We start from the raw sequence: 18,558 nt of genomic DNA, 5'->3' as shown, positions 1-18,558 counted from the left end.
TAAAGATATATAAATTTTAAAAATTTTAAAATAGTTTAAACGGGTTATCAAACCCGCAAAGATCCAAATCAAACCGGAACCAAAGTTTATAAATACCCGAATAGAGTTAAAGTCTTTAAACTCAAAATCTCAAACCCGAATAGATTTTAACCGAATTTGAGTGGATACCCAAATACTCATCCCTAACTTAGTCAATATAAAACGATCAAATATTATAAATATACTATTTAGTATAAATAAATAAAAACTAAAACTGAAAATTAATACCCGTGCGGTCGCACGGGTCAAGATCTAGTCATGATTTAGAGTTGGTGCAATGCAATACCAAGAAAGCAAATTCCGGTTAAATCAAAATAGCTAGAGAGCACACACGGTCCAGTACTTCAATAGATACGTTTGATATTCGTATTTTGCTTAAACAGACCAATCAATCGAGTTACCACATACAACAGTGTTGCTGTATGCTTGCCTATAAATCACTCTCCACTATAATCTGTAATTTGACATGTCCTTTTGTTGACAATCACCAACAACATTTCAAACCTTTTATTGTAGGGATTTTCTTTTTAACATTACAATTACGTCTCGATAAAACTAACTCAAGTTGATTTGTTAGGAGAAAATTCATCTTTTCTGTTTCAACAAACAAACTTTTAATTAGCCTTTTATCAACTAACAAGCCTTTAACTTAACCAAAGTGGTAGGAGTTAGAATGTCTCCATCCCTGGCTAAAATGAGTCAGAAATTCTCAAAAACAATTAAAAGGAATTATTAATATAAATATTGAGTGATTCTTAAAATCATGAAATATCCATGTAATAGTTTAAAAACTTCTTTTAAATCCTCCAATCAATCACGGCCCTTTTGACTTATTAGATAAAATAAATCTAAAATTAAATTAATATTTGTGAAATACTACCCTCAACTATTTTCTGTTATTCTCTATCAAAAAAAAACTATTTTTTATTATTTTATTTTCATGATCTCCAACAAAGTTTCAGAAATCTCAAGCCACCCTTACTTTTGTGTGGTAACTATTATTAACATTGAGTGGACTCAACAGTTAAGACCACGTTTAATTTACCAGACTAGTCAAAATGAAACAAAATAGTGTTATTTGTTTACCTCCAAATAATTGAGTTTAAGGAATTAATAGAGAGTAATCATTTCTCAATAAGGTTGGACATAGGAGATAACAAAGCTTTGGCCTATTAAACCAGAGGAGCAAGTAAAGTAAGTACGAATTAGGCCCTAAGCAAAGGAGTTGGCCCCTTGCTTTAGACCCACCTCCTCAAACTAAGTATTTAGTTATCTAAATATGTCAACAAAACAATCAATTAGATTCTGTTGTTATGATGATACAATGTGCGATGACACCTAAAAAACAAAAGTAATCAATGACCTAATCAAAACCTATAAGCTTAGCTTCAACAAGTTCTTATCAGGAATATTTGTTTTATGTATAATGTATTATACAGCCTTGAGGTGAAGTTAGGTCGAGCTCAACAACTAATGATTCACTCTCAAGAATTTAATAAGGAATATGAAGAAATCTAGATAGAAGCCACACATAACTGAAAGAAGAGCATTCAACGACTAGACAAGCCTCTCAATGCTGTTTTAATACTTAGGGAACACTGACAATGGGAAACACTCAGCAAGCAACAATGTTTCAAGTCCCATGGTTCCACACTTGACACTATCACATGCTTTGTAGGGCTATTTACTTTTTTTTACTTTTGAGAGAAACTATAGCAACAGTAGAAGTTTAAGAAGCAATGACAGAGCATTTACTGGATGACTGTTGAGAGCTGGGAACATTTTATGCATTCATTGACTTAAAAAAAAACAGAGTTTGGCCGTTTCACAAAGAAAAACAGAGCATTTGCTTTCAGCTATTATGATCCATTAGACAAGTAGAGAAAGGTTAGACTTTTCTTCAGAAGTTTGCTGCCCAACTCGGATGACCAAGTTGAGGCGGAGGAGAGGGCACAACCCCGACTCCTCCGACATTACCACCAAGCCCAGGTCCCATGTGGTGCAGATTTGCCATAGTACCAGGCTGTGGCGGGTGGAAAAGACCCTGGAACTGCATTTGAGATGACTGTGTTGCTGCTGCAGGGGCGTTGAAGGATGGATGTGATGTATGGGATGGTAAATAAGCACCATGAGGCGTTTGTCCAGCTACGTTGTAATATGGAGGAGACTGAAGGTTTGAAAGATTTCTTGGGTTCTGCGTCCAAATCTCAGAAGTCTCAGCCTGTTGTGTCCCATAAAGAGGCAAATCAGATATAAAGCATAACGGGTCAAAAAAACTGAGGTTCAAGAGGAACATAATCACACCCTTACCTGAGGGTTAGGAACGTAAACGTTTCCATCTTTGTATTTCATGCGAGATGGATCGTCAAGTCCCATGGCGTTGGGAGGACTAATCTGATACCCACTAGGACTGTTGTAAGTTCCGAAACCCGCAGGACCACCTGGTATTGGTTTGAATTGCTGGATGCCATACTTAACACCATTTGAACCGGGATGAGAACCACCTCCAGGCATCAGCACATAGCTATTGCCATTTGAAGGGTGTGCATATGCCGCTGGGTTACCTGAGTAGCCTGGCATGGGCATCTGGGGAACATAGAGTGGGGAGACGAGCTGACGGTAAGGCATGAGACTGGGAAAATGCGAAACATGTACTTGCGGATACATCTGTTGCTGTTGCATTGACGCCTGTTGCTGTTGTTGTTGCTGCAACATGGGAATCGTAGATGGAGGAGCGTTATTCACCATGTGAGTACTAAATGCCTGCTGCATTAGCAAAAGCATACCTAGTTAGTTTTTCTTGGCCAATGAAATGAAAGAGAAGCAAGCAGCAACAGCAGTAACAGAAATTACCTCCTGCTGCTGAGATGGTAATCCTTGTCCTCGTACGTTTTCGTCCATTGTCTGACCAAAATACGGGAAGTCATAACTACCGTGTTTACCATATGCCTGCTGGAAAGGGACGAGAGTGTCACTTTTGAGCAATTGAACTTCCGAGTACTCATCCAAATTGTCAGGTCTATGAGCCTCCTCTTCCGGCAATAGTTTCTCCGATGGAATATCGATAGGCTTAACCCCTGGACCATCTTCTAAAGCCTCTGGAGAAGTAATTGGCGAACTGCAAACACTATAACCGAGTTACTTGAGGAAGATACAAGTGATCTTAAACTTTACTCGAGATGTAACAAAAAAAAAACAAACAATACCACCAACTGTTAGAACTTACCTACGATCAGATTCTCTGAGTTCTTCTGAAGAGCATGATTCTTGTAAAGCAGCAGGTTCTGAATTCATTGAAGAACTAAAATCTTGAACGAAGCTACCAAAAGTAAGCTGACATCGGTCAGTCTCTGGGAGGCGAATATGATCTGCGATGATGACGTTCTGGGTTCCACTGATGTGAACATGTGAAAGATTATCTTGCAACTTAACAGCCTCTGATTCCAAGTTTATAGTATTATCAGCAGGGCTACGAGCCTGAGACTTGGTTGGTGTTCCAATTACTCCAGGGTTATGTTCAACGGGTTTCTGAATCGATTTAGGCTTCCACTCCTTGTTCTGTGAGACCCCTGCATTAAGTACACGTTCATAAAGATTATTAGCAGTCCTGAAAAATAATTATAGCTACCAAAAATAAGCTACATGCACAAAAGTATAGTGATTCCTTAAGCAATATGGTTGGCAGGAACCAAGTCAAAATGGCACAACATATTCAGTCATTAATACTTGCATATAAATTACCTTTTGAATGGCCAGCAACTTGTTGTGTTCTAGCATATTGGCTTCCTCTGTTCCCACGCTGCCTGTTCAAAAGAGGCCTATTCTTTTCCACACCGCTGGGCAAAACAGACTCCCGTGGAGTAGTTTGGCTGACTTGATTAATCTTTGAATTTGGGGAAGATGATCGATATGCATTTGGAGTCCCAATTTTTGACAAAGCACCAGGAGATGGATCTTTACCAATACTTTCAGAAGGTTTTCCACCAAAGCCTCCACCTCTTACTTCACGTTTAATAGCTCCCACAGGTGATGATCTAGAAACAGGAGACGGTACATGAACTGGATCTGTGGACGACGGATATACACCAAGAACTGAATTGGTTGATGGCAATGTAACTCCACGGGATGTTTCCTTTCCATCAGAGAGTTCTTTTCTGGTAGGATGGTGCAATGGAGCAACTTCAGTATCTCTGAGTCTGACATCTGTTGCTGCATTACAATCTTGGCCAAAACCTTGAGCCCCAGAAGAATGATGATTGTCTAAACCACCTGTCGAGCTGGCAAACAATGAAAATAGAGCGACAATCTTATTTTCCGCATCTAATCAAGCAAACCTTTGTCTCGAAATCATAAGATAACATGTTAAGGGAAACTAAAACAGCAATAGGATGCCTAGTGCCTACAAGTGAACTGTGCATATAAGCAGTATTGTCTCCGTCTACCAAGATCCAATACTACAAAACTAATGTATGCTTCTTATTGTCTTAAAAGGGTCTTACTTAACTTATTCGTTTTGGAAAATTATAGCTACAGCGACATAACTCTCTTATAGTAACATTAAAACAACCGTTAAAGAGTATCACACCATCATGCTATTGAACATGTATAAAAATAAATTAAACAAGCCAAGTCAGTGATAGAAACATACCCCTTTTTGTTCTCAGTGGCCACTACCTTGCTAATATTTGATCCATAAGACTGGGCGGAGGAATGCTTCAACTCTCCATCAACATTTGGATTAAACCTGTTGTCTCTAACAACACGAAACTCTCTCTTGGATCCTGCACTAACATGAAACAAACAGATTCAGACATACAAAACAGCATGTGTAGATGAATGTGGCCAATACAGTACATGATACTTGGAGGGTTCAAGCCAATCACAAAGATTCAAAAATCAATAAAATTTAAGACATGCATTACAACCCAGTTTCTCCTATTTTTACTTGACATCTATTCAAAAACCAATAAAAACCAATAGTGCCACAGGCGTAACGAAAGACACGGGCAAGAATATAATCATCAAGTTGATTTACCAGTAGCAGGATTTCTCGGAAATGCATTTCGCGGAGCAGCGTTCCTAGGGAAGACATTCCTACTGTAGCCTCCTCTCCGAACAACATTATGTTCAGGCTGTGTGCGAGCTTTCACTTCACTAGTAACACTCTCAAGAGGTTTCCTAGGAAATGCATTTTGTGGAGCAGCGTTCCTAGGGAAGACATTCCTACTGTAGCCTCTTCTCCGAACAACATTATGCTCAGACTGTGTACGAATTTTCACTTCACTGGTAACACTTTCAAGAGGCTTCTTTACGTTGGCAGGCTCAACCACTACTACTGCATCCTGAAGCCAAAGGACAATCAGTACAAAAAAAAAAATAGAGTTAACACAGGACAGAGGTTTGCAAAACACCCTATGTAACACAAGCACTACTAGCACTATTGAACAACAAACAAGTCAGTCCCTTTCTTTGTGAGCTTTTACCTCTTTCTTCCTGTCTTTTCTTCTCTTCACCTCGTGAAATGGATCTGTACAAAGAGACCAGCAAAGAGGATTACTTTCAGAATCAAATACCAAAAAAAATCAGAACTTTTATATAACCAATCTAACATCATTGTACATAAGCATTTCTTGTGATGACAGAGCAAACCTTGATGAATCAGCTTCTGAACAGCCTCGTCGGCGCTCATGTTAGATTCTTTCAAGGCTGTGTAGATATCTGCGTCGGAGTGGTTTCCCACGATTTCTTTAATCGATTCAATCACCTTCCTCTGTTCTTCTTCGTCGTCGGGTCCCATCACCCGATTACCGCCGGTTCTGGACTCGGACACCATTTACCGATCGAATCAAAAGGATCGATAGCAAAACGAATTTTATGATCCGCGCAAGTGAGAGATCGTTGCTGAGTGATTCGAGACTCTTAAACCCTAAATTGAGAAACAGCAGCAGCTCTAGGGTTTCGAATACGGAGAAGAGACGAGGAGAAGCAGTCGTTGCCACGTGTCAAGAGGGAAGGGAAAATCAGAAACTGGATAGATGGGAAATGACTAACTTAACCTTGTAGATAATTCATTTGAATTTGTTTTAAATGAAAATTCCTGGTTATTCAATTATACATTTTAATTCCTTTAAAATTCGATTATAATTGAACTTTTTCGGCATCAAATGTAACTGAACTTATTTCAAAATGTTTTTTTTTAAATAAAAGATGATTCATTTGATTTGTTTTAAACGATTTTTTTTCTTTTTTTTCTGACTGAAAATTCTTTGTTATTCAACAACAAATTTTAATTCCTTTAAAATTCAATATAATTGAAATTTTTGGCATAAAATGTAGTTAAACTATTAATTTAAAAAATCAAAATAATTTGTGAATTTTACAAGATTTTCAGTGAGTTTAGAATATTTCAGTGGAATTCTTTAATTTAAAATTCAAATCTCATGTTTTAACTGAGATTATAGACTAGTTTATGGTTGCATATGCATTATCTCAAACCAAAAGAGTTGTATTCCATCAAAATGTATAGCTTTTCTACAAGTAAAAACATTTTTAACCAAGAGCTCTTGGCCTAGTGGTAATGGAACTCCAGCTGGAGTGCCCGCCCTGGATTCGAATCGTCTTGGCCACCTTCCCGTCTATAACCGTGCGTGCCCGGATGGAAGGCCTCGTGGGAATTAGTCTGGGCTTATCGTCTGGGAACCCCCCACGGTTATAAAAAAAAAAAAGTAAAAACATTTTTGAAAAAAAAAAATTAAAAAAAAATGCTTTTGGTTTTTGCTATGTCAGATTCTTTGTTGCAGAGAGCATTCACAAGTACTGCTGTTGTATCCGAGCTCTGTTCTCTTCCCACCACAATCTTGCCTTCGTTTCTCCAAACCTCTCTCGGCTACAACAACAACAAGAGAAGCAAATGCTGTCAAGTGCTTTCCTTATTCAAAAGGGTAAAATGAGTTTTTGTTATTTTACCTGAAGCGAACACGTCTAAGCTCACGACTCCCATCTGGTAAAGCTCTGATTGTGATGTAAACACCGTCTTCATCTTGTTCTACCCATTCTGTTTCCATGTCACTCGCGTTACTTACAGAAACCTCCTCTGAATGATCTTCATCATCTTCCTCTGAACCACTACTTCCTGCGGACATATCAACCGATGATGATGTCTCGGTTTTGGTCCCACTTATGCTATTAGTAGAGAGCTTCGGCGTCGTTGCAAGACCAGACGAACCACGGTACCGACTCTGTGTTGTTGGTTGGTGAGCGAGTGAGCCTTTTCCTCGAGGGCATTCTTTGTGTAACGGTGGAGTTACAGGACTGTTCTTGCTAGAGCACTGGTACACACCAAATTAAAGAATCAAGACATGTTTTTAATGAATGGATGTTCAGGAAGAGTGTAAACCTCATCTTTGGATCTAGGAGGAGCTGTTGGAACCGGGACACTCTGCTGATTAACCTGCTGCACATTGTATAACTCCATCACCTTCTCAAAATTCTCCCCCCACCATTTCTGAGCTTCCCCTTTATCAAACATCTCACGGCTACAAGCAAACAGAAATTTTTATTAAAATAAAAAAAAAATCAACAAATGAAGATCTGTCTTAGTCACCAATCAATTGAACAGTAACTCAACATATGTTCTAATCATCAATGAGAACTAAAAGTGTCCCTTCTTTGATGATGCCATGAAGAAAGTTAGTTAGCTACTCTCATTACATGTCCCCACCTATGTACAAGTTTCACTAAAAGTCCCCACACACAACTGTTCTTGGAGTCTCCATTTAAAGATCGGATTCAACAACCAAAACATAAATCTCTATCTTTAATATCAACTTGTACTTCCTCATAAGCTTGTCTCCAGGAAACACATACATTCTCTATCTCCCAAGTCAAATCAAAAAACATAATGGATTAAAAAGTTCATCTTAACCTGAACCGGATCCGTTTGAGATCATTCCCTCCCTCAGGCAACGAAACAAAAGTGATGAGGACACCAGGCTCCACTTGAGCAACCCATTCTTTAAGCTCTTCCTCCATGAACAGTGTGGACTCTGTCCTACCACTTATGGATGATTCAGGTGTGCCTTCTCCGCTCAAAAGCCCTTTTAGCCTTGACTCCATTTCTTTCCCTAGAATCTTGGGCGTCGAGCTTCCGCTTCTTCCAGGTCTATTGTACGCGTAATGGAACCTCCCAGAAGGTGATGCGGCAGCATCTGAACCACGGTGGTGGTTCCGGTTCGAAGAAGAGCCTGAGCACGGTTTGCAGCTCTTGTAAGAACCTGATGCTTTTACTGCCAAGTCTTTTAACTGAAACCAAAACATGGTTCTGTCTCAAAAGAAACAAACAGAGCTATAAAAGAAGTGTTGTTGTTATCTTACTTGTGACGTCAGGGACTTGATGGTCTGCTTAGACCTGGGAGTTCCAAGAACTCTGTCGTCTTCTTCCTTAGATCCGCCGTTGTTGGTGTTTAACTGCTTCGAGCAAGCTATGCACGTGAGCATCTCTCCCTCTATCGTTGTCTCTCTCTCTTCCTGAGGATTAAAGCCTGAAGATATAAGCAAAACCCATTAGACCACTTTCTCAAATCTAAAACCTTTTTCAGACAAAACATAATAAAGACTCAACCTTTATGCAAATGTAGCTCCACCACTGCACTTGCAGCTATAGCTAAAATTAATTGGTTTCTAGACTAGTGTATCACTACCATTGAAGGAAGGTTGGTAGAGGGAGGGGAAGGAGGAGAAACCGTTACGGCAGCGTAAGATTAGGACAGAGAGGATATGCAGATCAGAGTTATGAACGGTTCTGCATTAAAATAAAATAAAAAAATCTCTTGGATCCGTTCTTTGCGGAGTGAACCTTTTTTGACTGGTGAGAGATTGAACGAGAGAGACACTCTTTTGTGAAATGCGAATCCGAGTTCACAAGCAAGCAACATGCGAGAAAAGGGTTTAGGTTGAGAGAGAGAGAGAGAGAGAGAGAGACTTTGAGATCGTTGGACAGTGCGAAAGTTTTTTGCGCACAAGTCGTGGTGTCTTTGTGTTCCTTCCTACTTCTTCTTCTTCCCCTTTTTATTGTAGTTTTAGTATCTGAGATTTTACCACGTTTTTGATTTTATGTGTGTTTTGTCGCTTACAGAAAAAAATTTGATGGGTGAAGGGAAATAAATGGTAACTGTGAGTGTGCGGTCTTGTAATAAGAAAAAGAGAAAATTGGGAAATAGATCCACTTTTTTCTCCCATTTGTCACATTAGGATTTTAGTTAGATTGTTTAGGAAAATAGGATTTTGAAACCTTGTAAATACCCTAATACCCTTTAATTATTGATTAAGTAGATTTATAATATATTTTTTAGATTTTCGTAATTAATTTTAAATGCATTTAGATTTACTAATAAATTAAAAAAGTAAAACTCAAAAAGTAAAAAAAAAAAAAATTCAAAGGGACATCGATTTACTCCCTTACCCTAGATCCCCTTTCTATTTTTTTTTTCACCCTTCTTCTCCGCCGAGCTCCATCTATGGCGATTGATACCTAGTTTCATCTCTTCTCCTGCTCAATCCTTCTCCTCTCCAACGCTCTCTTCATCTCTCCTACAAAAAGTCCTACCCTCTTGTTCCTCATCTTCCTCTTCGACCACACCGAAAGAACACAATCAATACTTCCTTGTTTGAGTTGTTCATCGGGTAAGGTCAAAATCGGTGGGTTCTTCCATCAATTTCGTCAATATTAGGAGGTTTCTTCACAGTTGTTTTCGATTACTTCAATTTTATTTCTTGACCTAGATTTTGTGATTGTCGATTTTGACCTAGATTTTGTGATTCTCGATTTGGATATTTTCTTAAAGTAAATTAATTTACTTGTTGGTTTATAATCTTATACACCACGCTTTTCTCTTTACATATTAATGTTTTCGATTGTATTTACCTTTCGGCTTAGTTTGTTCTTGATATGTTGGCTTAGTTGTTGTCTGATCTTGAGGTTTATAAGTTTGTAATGTAGAGTAGTTGTAGCTGAGTAGTTGTTCTTTGATATGTAGGGCTTTTGTTGTCCGATTTGTATGTAGAGTAGTTGTTCTTGTAGTGTTTATATTCTTACTTTGTTGTTGTCCGATTGGAAAAATGCTTCTAGAATAGGATTTTGTTTGTTTCTGCTCTCATTACCCACATTATTTCGATTGTTAGTTTGTTGTTCTTTGATTGGAAAAATGGTTATTGTTTGTTTCTTACTTTGTTATTGATATTTTACAAATTGAACTAATGATGATCTCATGCCTTGTAGATATGTCGGAGGAGTTACCAAAGAGGCTTTTTAAGGAGGGCGAAGAGCCTCAGGTGTCTCAGATCAATAACAACTGCAGGATCGACTACATAATTAAGAAGTTCACAGCGTGGATGCCAAAGGAGCTGGATGTTGTGAAGAAAGATCCGGTGTTTGCTCAGATTTTTAAGCTTCATGAAAACGGTCTCGGGTACTCGGCGAGAGTGGTACACAGCTTCTTGTGCAGGGAGCTGGTGACTTACAAGCTTCACGAGCTTTGGTTTGTCTTTGCGAGGAGACCACTTCGATTCTCACTTCAAGAGTACCACGCAGTAACCGGGTTTGAGTGCAACACGAGTATCTCCCTTTCGGAGTTTGAAGAGTGGAAATTTGATGGTGGTTTCTGGAGCAGGGTTTTGAGGAGGAAAGACGAGACAGTTACACTCTTCGATCTGTGGAATAAGGACAAGGACTCTGTCAAGAAGTGGAAGAATGCAGATCGCATACGGCTGATCTACCTTGCCTTCATTCTTTGTGTCGTTTTAGCGAGAGATGAGAAGCAGAATATCCCTCTCAAATACATCAAGGTGGTCATGGATCTTGAGAAGGTTCGAAAGTATCCTTGGGGAGTTGCTTCTTATGATCTTCTCTGCGAGTCAATAGCCAAGAACCGCTACAAACTGAAGGAGAAGACAAGTAGTTATGTTTTAGATGGATTCTCCTACGCCTTGCAGATTTGGGCAATGGAAGCTGTACCAAAGATTGGAAAGCTTTGTGGTAAGAAACTGGACAAAGCTTTTGCGGATGGTCCTAGATGCATCAACTGGATGGGAGCTGGAAAGGTGTCATATCAAGAGATCAATCGGTTGGAGGAGATTTTTACAGCTGAGGTAAGTATCACTTGTTTTTATGACTCCATCAGGTTTGAAATAAATTTGTAGGATCTAACTTTCATTATTTTTTTTTGTGTAGGATGACATGTATCCATTCATCTCATCGACAGGGAATATGGATATTATCCAGAGTGTTGATTTCCGCAGAGATGATGTGGAGGATGAAAGAATCAAGGGTCTGATGGAGCTGATTTCCGCAAAGAATGACTTCACTCAGCATGTTTGGGATTTCGAAGAAGCTGTAGAGGAATCTCTAGATCAGCCTGGTGAAGAGGGAGTGAATGATGAAGCAGCTGAGACAGATGAGAGTGATGAAACTTTTCAGACTCCAAGAGGATCAACGAGCCTAGGCGATACATCAAAGCAGGGTAAGAAAAGGCTTCCAGATCGTGGTATGGAAAAAAGGAAGCATAAGGTTCTCAATGGTGGATCGAAGCAACCATCTTTTAATGAAGACATGAAGACTTTTATGGCGCAGTTGTTTGAGCAGAGTATCTCTGCAATGGAGCAAAGGATGGAGAAGAAGATGGATGAGAAATTAGAGCAATTGGAACATCGGCTAAAAGCTCCAACTAAGGAACCCCGCGTTGAAGTTGAGGATGGAGAGACGCCTTCTCCGAGCAAGACAACGACGACCCAGCAGCCATCGTTGAGGAGGTCCACACGCGGGGTAAAGAACAACTAGTCTTCATCACTCCTTTAATGTTATTTTCTCTTGTTTGTTTGTGACTGCACTTGTTAGTCATCGCTAAGGTCTCGGTTTGGTTTAGTGTCTTGTTTGTTTTATGGTTTTGTTATGTGTAATATTGGAACGATGTATTTCATCAGTCCTTTATGTATTTTGTTATGTGTAATATTGGAATTATGTAATGGTTGTCTTATGGTTTTGTAATGCAATTGTTGTGAAACTTTTTTAAAAATATGATCCTTGGTTATGAGCTTGGTATGTATTATAATTGTGTAAATTTTGGTTTAATTTTTTTTATTTTCACAGAGTCCAGTGGATCTTAATTTCACTCAAGAAGAGGCTAGCTTTCGTGGAATCAGTACGCAAGGCGTCGAAGGGCTTTCTCAGGCGTCTCATGTGACCGACTTTGATCCATCTCAGACAGCCAAGGCAGATGACTGGTGGACTCCAATGACTTCAGTTCGAGGTTCGAGCAAGGCTAAAGCTCGTAAAGACAATACAGTTCAACCCTCACAGTGGAAGAAATGGTCTAGACTTGAGCTTACCGATGAAGATTTGCCCCAAGATGGTTCTCCGCAGTCGTCGCTGTATTATTTCTCTGAAGAATCATGGCAAGGATTCCACGAATGGTCTATGAAGCCCGTACCTTTACAAATAGGTCCTTTGTGTTTCAATATGACTGTCGCACAAAGGATAGTATGCGCAGGAAAATGGCTTGGAAACGAGGTAATCATTTGTTTCAATATCTTCATTGCACATCTTCTTTGCTGCAACTTATATTTTTTTGTGAATATTCAGGAAATGGATGGCTTTATGTTTATATGGCGAGTCAAGACAACATTGAAGCGTTGGGCGCCAACCCGTGTTGCTTTTATGACCGCTTTGTTCTGCCTCCAACTTGAAGCTGCATACAACGTTTTCCATCCCGACAAAAAGTCCTATAAACTGCCGGAATTCCTTCTATCATACGGGAGAGGAGAGATTCCATCTCATGGGCGGACTAATGAAGTTTGGGGCGTCGATGTTGATCGTCTCTACGGTCCTCTGTTTGTAAATGGTAATCATCCTCTCCTCTAGACGTTTTCTATTTTAAATTTCCTTCTCTGATCCAAGTTTTATACTGTCCAACGCAGGTAACCACTGGATTGCTGTCTGCGTCGACATCATTGAAAGAAAAGTGTTCGCCTTTGATTGCGGTGGGAATAAGAATAGGCAATACGTTGAGAAGTTTGCTGCTATGATTCCTAGGATAGTGAAGGCCGTTGCACCACCTGGATCGAGGAAACTACACCTGTCACCATACACTATCGTCGATGTGCCTGTGCAAAAGAGATTGAACAAGTCTTGTTGTGATTGCGGTGCGTACGCACTCAAATACTTGGAATGCCATCTGCTTGGTCTCGACATCAACTTAGTGAATGACGAAATAATTCAAGGTTGCAGACAGAAGATTGGCGTGGAATTATGGGAGGCTACACACGATCCTGTTTATGCGGAGGTTATGAAAACCTATGTGCCTTCACCATGGGAGAGGTCTGAGGTCTTCGATCTGGAAGAAGACTAATAGTGTCTAACTAGTGCTTTGGTTTTTTTTTTGAATTATGAGGCAAAACTCTAGGTTTTTATTCTTTTATGACACATTGATAACTCTAACTTTGCTTTTCTATGAAGTATTTTTTTTAGGAAAAATATGGTAGCCCTTAAAATACCCTAAACAAACCCCTAAAGTTATTTGGAAACCATTACCCTAAACATACCCTAAATTTAGTAATCCTTATAATACCCTAAACATACCCTAAAGTTATTTGGAAACCATTATCCCTAAACATACCCTAAATTTAGTAACCCTTATAATACCCTAAACATACCCTAAATTTATTTGAAAACCATTATCCCTAATCAGACCCTTAAGTGTTTTGAAAACATTACCCCTAAACACCAAACAAAAGCCAAAATAAAACCTTAACATACCCTGATCTATTCACTTATTATGTAGATTGATCACTTAAATAATTAATTATATAAAATTGTCAATAATTTTCGAAAATTATCTCCTTCTTTGATCCATGTTGTAACACTTGTTTAGAGGATTCAAAGTTAAACTACAAACGATCTAGAAGTGTGATATACGCGAAAATTTTGTTTTTTTTTCTGATATACCTTAGGTATAATACACGTTATAGGTGTATGAAACGGCGCCGTTTTGTCTAATTTTTTGACCTACTCTCTTTTCTTCCTCATTCTTCTTCGACAGAGAAATATACAGCGGCGACAAATATGGAGAACGACTCAATCATGAGTTCGATCAATTCTTCTTCCAATTCAACAGCTCGAGTAGCCAAAGACCACGGAATTCCCACACGATGCAAGTGCGGTGAGGCTGTGTCGTGTTACACCTCGAGAACCGTTAGAAATCCGGGAAGATTATTCCATTGTTGTCCGATGGGATCTGAGAAGGTTAGTCCTATAATCATATACTTTTTTCCTCGTTTTAATCTAACTGTTTGGTCGATGTTTTTGATGAAGGACAAAACCCACTTGTTCAAATGGACTGATAAGTCAGTTGTTGAGGAGATTGAAGACTTCAAAGACCTGTTTGACGTCCTCCTCGTTGACAATTCTGAATTTCAGAGATCAATGAGAGCTTCTGAGGCAATGCTGAAACGCCATGAGAGTAAAATTGATGAGATGGAATATGCTGTTGCACGTAGCGAAGAGAAGACCATCAAATGCATTACCGAGTTAAAGATGACAAAAGCTTTGTTTCTGTGTTGTTTGGTGATGGTCCTCATGTACATTACCTATGCATGATGGTCATATGCTGCCTCAGTTTGTTCTGTTTTCTCTTTCAAATAATTATTAGACTATGGTTCTTGTTCTTTCTTTCTTAGAGATAATCATCTAGTAAAACCAATAATGTCTCAAGAGTGTTGCAAATACGAAATTGTCAAGCAAGGACGTAGTTAAGAGTAAAACAAAACAAAAAAAAAGCAGAGAAATAAGGAGATCTCTAAGAAGAAACGTAAATGTTAAATGGGTAAATCGCAAGTTCCTCTCTTGTGTCCTTCGTTACCACAACGGCTGCACTTGTGCTTTTTACCCTTGCTTGATCCTTGAGAAGATTTGATCTTGTCTTCTACTGTTTCATACCTTCTCTTTACTGGTCGACCAGCACTCTTTCTTGACTCTGGTGGTAAAAGTTTTGCAAGGTCAACCTCAGCTGGGACATTCCACTCAGACTGTGGGACTGCTATTGGATTAATGGACTCCGAATAGGCTGTTCTCCAAGTTGCAGTTGTGTATAAAACGTCAGTGAAACTGTGTACTTCTCTACCTGTGTCAACAAAAATTTGTGCTTCAGTAGAGTCTATATGCTGAAAAATAACAAAATAGGTCATATACTCATGTGTTTAAACTTCCATACCTCGTGAATAAATGGCAGGAATGGCGTGTCGGCAAGGTATTTTTCCTATATCGTACTTCCCACATGTGCATGTTCTATTCTCCAAATCAACATGACATTCATATATGTCTCCTTTCACAAGCGATCTGAAGTTGTCAATCTTGTAAACCTGAAATCCTTTTGCCTTGACAATTCTCCTATCAATCTTTTTCTCCACCTTGACGGTTAAAGGATCAAGATGCTTCGAGCTTAACAGGTGACGCTCGTAGAACCATCGAGTCATAAATTCCCTTATACTATCCAGCAACGGAATAACCGGATATTCTCTAGGTATTCTCAAAAGAGAATTTATCGACTCTGCAGGGTTTGTGGTCCTAATGTCATACCTGGAACCAGGGAAGAGAGAACGACTCCATTTTCGCACATCAGCCTCCTGTAGATATCTTCCGAGCTCTGGACTCATATCAAAAATTTCGGTCATACGTTCCTGAAATTCAGAGTACCTATATGCCTTTGAAGCCTGTTCGACCAACGCTGTCCAACCCTTTCCCTTAAACGATTTAACCACATTGGTCAGCAAGTGATGAATGCAAATTCCATGTGTTGATTGAGGGTAGACAGTCCCAATCGCTTTAGCGATCGATGCATTTCTATCAGAAATAAAAGCCAAGTCCTTGGAGTCATCTACAACCACGCTCAACTGTCTAAAGAACCACCCCCATGAATCGTCATTCTCAGAATCAACAACCCCAAATGCAATCGGATACAAATTAGAGTTACCATCAACAGCAGTAGCAACAAGGAGAACTCCTTTGTATTTATTTTTCAGAAAAGTTCCATCGACAACAATCACCCTACGCATTGCATTGTAGAACCCTCTAACTGATTGCCCAAACGAGATAAATAGATAGAGGAATCTCCCCTTCTCTGTAGTTTCATATTCAGTATGTGTACCAGGATTAGCTTCTTTGATCATATGCAAATATTTTGGTATTTTTGCATAGCTCTCATCTGGTATACCTCTAGCAGCTGCAATTGCAAACTCACGAGCTTCCCATGCGTGCCAATAACTGATCTCACAACTATGCTCCATTCTCATGAATTTAATGATCTCGTTTGCTTTGGGTCCATCATTTGCATCATCAAATCGATGTTGTATCAGTCTCCCAATTGTTCTTGCCGATGCGGTCTTTCCGAATTTGCTTTTCTTTGAAGGAGCACATGAATGTCTTTCCTCACACTTGTTGATCATGAAATATGTAGACCCATCCAGACATTCCGCACGCACAGACCAGTTGCACAATGCATCCTTACATCGAATATACCACCATTTTTTTGTAGACTTCTTAACAATGAAATCGAAATTATGCTTCATCGCCCAAATCTCCAGTGTTGCCTTCAAAACCTTTTTATTTCTGAAAATTTGATTCTTCTTCACGAAATCTCCGCTCCAAGTTCGATCATCCTTTTCACTATCTCCATTATTTTCACTCCTTAAACCGGCATCACCGCAAGCATCCCCAGCGACATGATCCTTCCTTCTAACGCAAGACTCCTTTGAAGTTTTGACAAACTCTGCTCGATTTCTGTCAGGATCTTCCTCGTCATCAACATTACTTGAATCACACGGCTCCTTATTCAAATCGATATTGACGCGTTCCTTTTGATTTACACCACTACTAGCGAACGTGACACACAAGGTTGTAGACGAACCCTTCTTCGCATAGGCCACAAAGTTAGATACTTGTCGATCATTGCTGATTATTATGGGAGGATTCCCTCTTTGATCCACCATCTCATAGCTGAACTCTGCATTAACGGAATCAGGTTCCACGCCATAATCCTCACACACCATGATCTTGAGGTGCTCCAACAAAGTAGTAGTCTCTAATGGTATCATTCGACCACGCCTTGCTTTGTCTACCATGAAACTCCACTGGTCGCTGCAACTACACATCCATTCACCAGATTTAACATAGATTAGAACCATGTTGTGATGATGGAGAGAAGAGAGAAGAGAATGGAATAGGGAGGAAGAAGAATAGAAGATGGGAGCGTCGATGAAGAGATCGTGGGAGGAGGAGAATATCGTGCAGAAAATATTCTCCAAGATATTTGGGGATTGATTTAGGAAACATCTATAACCGAATATGGAAGTTTCCATATTTTTCGGATTTACCTAGAAAACGTATCATACCTAGGCTTTAACAATGTACAGTATGTGGGATACCTATTCTATCTAAGACGTCACATAAGTTAAAAGGTACATGACCTTAATTTCACAAAAACTACGTTAGGTATATCTTAGAGTTGTGGTTATTTATCGTTATATAACCTCGGGTATAGTGAAGAGATCTTGCTAGATTGAAACGTCACAAAATGTACCTAAGATATATATGACAAGGAAATCTACATAACGTTTTATACCAAGGATATATCGATGTATAAACTTATATTTCGATTTCTAGGTAAAATAGATCACCATAATGTGTATTCTAACCTGGGTTAGAAAGTAAAATAAAATATGATTCCAATTTTTTTTTTAAAAACTTAAAATATATAAATTGTCATACTTATGTTTCTAATAGTTTTCATATTTTTGTATATTTTTTTATTTAAGTTTACTATTTTTCTCATCAACCAAGGGTAAAATAAGTCCAAAATTGCCAAAAGTATGAAAAGTCTTAAAGTGACAAAAAAAAAAATAATATGTCTCTTTTTTCCAATTCTCCCTAAGAAAAATCTGTGAGTGTGCGGTCTTGTAATAAAAAAAAATTAAGATTACTTGATTCTCAATAGTTTTGTTATTTTGTACTGGATTTTCTTATTTATTGAAAGCTGGAACAACACTATTTGATCCATCTCTGTACTCATACATAGTCATGCCTGTATCGTATAGAGAGAACACAAAATTATATAAATCCAAATCAATAAGTACACAGCCTAACTGCTTGGAAAAGAAATGTACTGCTTGGAAATGTGAAATTTTGGAACAAGCAAATTCAAAATTACTGTATCCTCTTTGCTTTATCCGATTATTTCCTTTTTAGGTTTGAATTATATAGGAGAAATCTAGGTTGTATGGAAGCTTTGTCGGACATCCGCTTCCTGTTTCGGAATCGGAATCGGAATCGGAAACTTATAGAAGCTCTAGGAATCTCGCTTCCAATGCGTTTCCAAAAATGCCTCTTTAAAAACACGTTGGAAGCTTACGATTCCATTTTGGAATCACGCTCCCGTTTAAAAAAAATACAATATCATAAATAAATAAAAATATAAG

The 18,558-nt window shown here is 38.8% G+C and overlaps 5 protein-coding genes across 8 annotated transcripts; 2 read left to right on the top strand and 3 right to left on the bottom strand.

The window, feature by feature from the left end:
• Positions 1-1,804: 1,804 nt before the first annotated feature.
• Positions 1,805-6,029, bottom strand: LOC130497096 (uncharacterized). 4 transcript variants are annotated; one of them, XM_056990031.1, is made up of 9 exons: positions 5,689-6,029; positions 5,523-5,566; positions 5,075-5,381; positions 4,688-4,820; positions 3,781-4,316; positions 3,266-3,608; positions 2,893-3,166; positions 2,350-2,802; positions 1,805-2,260 (listed from the first exon to the last, which is right to left on the bottom strand). In XM_056990031.1, the coding sequence occupies exons 1-9, from the start codon at positions 5,870-5,872 to the stop codon at positions 1,940-1,942; spliced, it is 2,595 nt and encodes an 864-aa protein (XP_056846011.1). In that variant the 5' UTR covers positions 5,873-6,029; the 3' UTR covers positions 1,805-1,939. The 4 variants fall into 4 exon arrangements, with proteins under 4 accessions (XP_056846011.1, XP_056846010.1, XP_056846012.1 ...); XM_056990030.1 differs by having other exon boundaries at positions 2,350-2,805; positions 5,689-6,028; XM_056990032.1 differs by having other exon boundaries at positions 2,350-2,805; positions 2,893-3,157; positions 5,689-6,027.
• Positions 6,030-6,528: 499 nt separating this feature from the next.
• LOC130495513 (protein Brevis radix-like 2) lies at positions 6,529-9,173 on the bottom strand. Its single transcript, XM_056986914.1, has 6 exons — positions 8,660-9,173; positions 8,413-8,579; positions 7,964-8,340; positions 7,436-7,574; positions 7,006-7,367; positions 6,529-6,925 (listed from the first exon to the last, which is right to left on the bottom strand). Exons 2-6 carry the CDS (start codon positions 8,533-8,535, stop codon positions 6,847-6,849), a joined length of 1,080 nt encoding a protein of 359 aa, XP_056842894.1. The 5' UTR covers positions 8,536-8,579; positions 8,660-9,173; the 3' UTR covers positions 6,529-6,846.
• A 1,144-nt stretch (positions 9,174-10,317) lies between these two features.
• LOC130496752 (uncharacterized) lies at positions 10,318-13,439 on the top strand. The gene is made up of 4 exons (XM_056989136.1): positions 10,318-11,184; positions 11,267-11,857; positions 12,182-12,932; positions 13,009-13,439. The coding sequence occupies exons 1-4, from the start codon at positions 10,318-10,320 to the stop codon at positions 13,437-13,439; spliced, it is 2,640 nt and encodes an 879-aa protein (XP_056845116.1).
• A 713-nt stretch (positions 13,440-14,152) lies between these two features.
• On the top strand, positions 14,153-14,686 carry LOC130496750 (uncharacterized protein At4g04775-like). Its single transcript, XM_056989132.1, has 2 exons — positions 14,153-14,332; positions 14,402-14,686. The coding sequence occupies exons 1-2, from the start codon at positions 14,153-14,155 to the stop codon at positions 14,684-14,686; spliced, it is 465 nt and encodes a 154-aa protein (XP_056845112.1).
• Positions 14,687-14,903: 217 nt separating this feature from the next.
• Positions 14,904-18,014, bottom strand: LOC108858568 (uncharacterized). The gene is made up of 2 exons (XM_018632480.2): positions 15,300-18,014; positions 14,904-15,209 (listed from the first exon to the last, which is right to left on the bottom strand). The coding sequence occupies exons 1-2, from the start codon at positions 17,440-17,442 to the stop codon at positions 14,905-14,907; spliced, it is 2,448 nt and encodes an 815-aa protein (XP_018487982.2). The 5' UTR covers positions 17,443-18,014; the 3' UTR covers position 14,904.
• Between the last annotated feature and the right edge of the window lie 544 nt (positions 18,015-18,558).

The sequence above is a fragment of the Raphanus sativus genome, chromosome 6 (genome assembly GCF_000801105.2).
Source record: "Raphanus sativus cultivar WK10039 chromosome 6, ASM80110v3, whole genome shotgun sequence".
Lineage (NCBI taxonomy): Eukaryota > Viridiplantae > Streptophyta > Magnoliopsida > Brassicales > Brassicaceae > Raphanus > Raphanus sativus.
This window is presented reverse-complemented; position numbering and strand designations above follow the sequence as displayed.

Coding starts and splice junctions, on each gene's coding strand:
- LOC130497096 (XM_056990030.1), bottom strand. CDS start 5,872: ATGGTGTCCGAGTCCAGAACCGGCGGTAATCGGGTGATGGGACCCGAC. Junction 3,609..3,780: donor AGTTGCTGGCCATTCAAAAG/GTAATTTATATG, acceptor TACTTAATGCAG/GGGTCTCACAGAACAAGGAG. Junction 2,806..2,892: donor TACCATCTCAGCAGCAGGAG/GTAATTTCTGTT, acceptor TTGCTAATGCAG/CAGGCATTTAGTACTCACAT.
- LOC130495513 (XM_056986914.1), bottom strand. CDS start 8,535: ATGCTCACGTGCATAGCTTGCTCGAAGCAGTTAAACACCAACAACGGC. Junction 8,341..8,412: donor TCAAGTCCCTGACGTCACAA/GTAAGATAACAA, acceptor TTTTGGTTTCAG/TTAAAAGACTTGGCAGTAAA. Junction 6,926..7,005: donor CTTAGACGTGTTCGCTTCAG/GTAAAATAACAA, acceptor TTGTTGTTGTAG/CCGAGAGAGGTTTGGAGAAA.
- LOC130496752 (XM_056989136.1), top strand. CDS start 10,318: ATGTCGGAGGAGTTACCAAAGAGGCTTTTTAAGGAGGGCGAAGAGCCT. Junction 11,185..11,266: donor AGGAGATTTTTACAGCTGAG/GTAAGTATCACT, acceptor TTTTTTGTGTAG/GATGACATGTATCCATTCAT. Junction 12,933..13,008: donor CGGTCCTCTGTTTGTAAATG/GTAATCATCCTC, acceptor TGTCCAACGCAG/GTAACCACTGGATTGCTGTC.
- LOC130496750 (XM_056989132.1), top strand. CDS start 14,153: ATGGAGAACGACTCAATCATGAGTTCGATCAATTCTTCTTCCAATTCA. Junction 14,333..14,401: donor GTCCGATGGGATCTGAGAAG/GTTAGTCCTATA, acceptor TTTTTGATGAAG/GACAAAACCCACTTGTTCAA.
- LOC108858568 (XM_018632480.2), bottom strand. CDS start 17,442: ATGGAAACTTCCATATTCGGTTATAGATGTTTCCTAAATCAATCCCCA. Junction 15,210..15,299: donor TCCTGCCATTTATTCACGAG/GTATGGAAGTTT, acceptor TTGTTGACACAG/GTAGAGAAGTACACAGTTTC.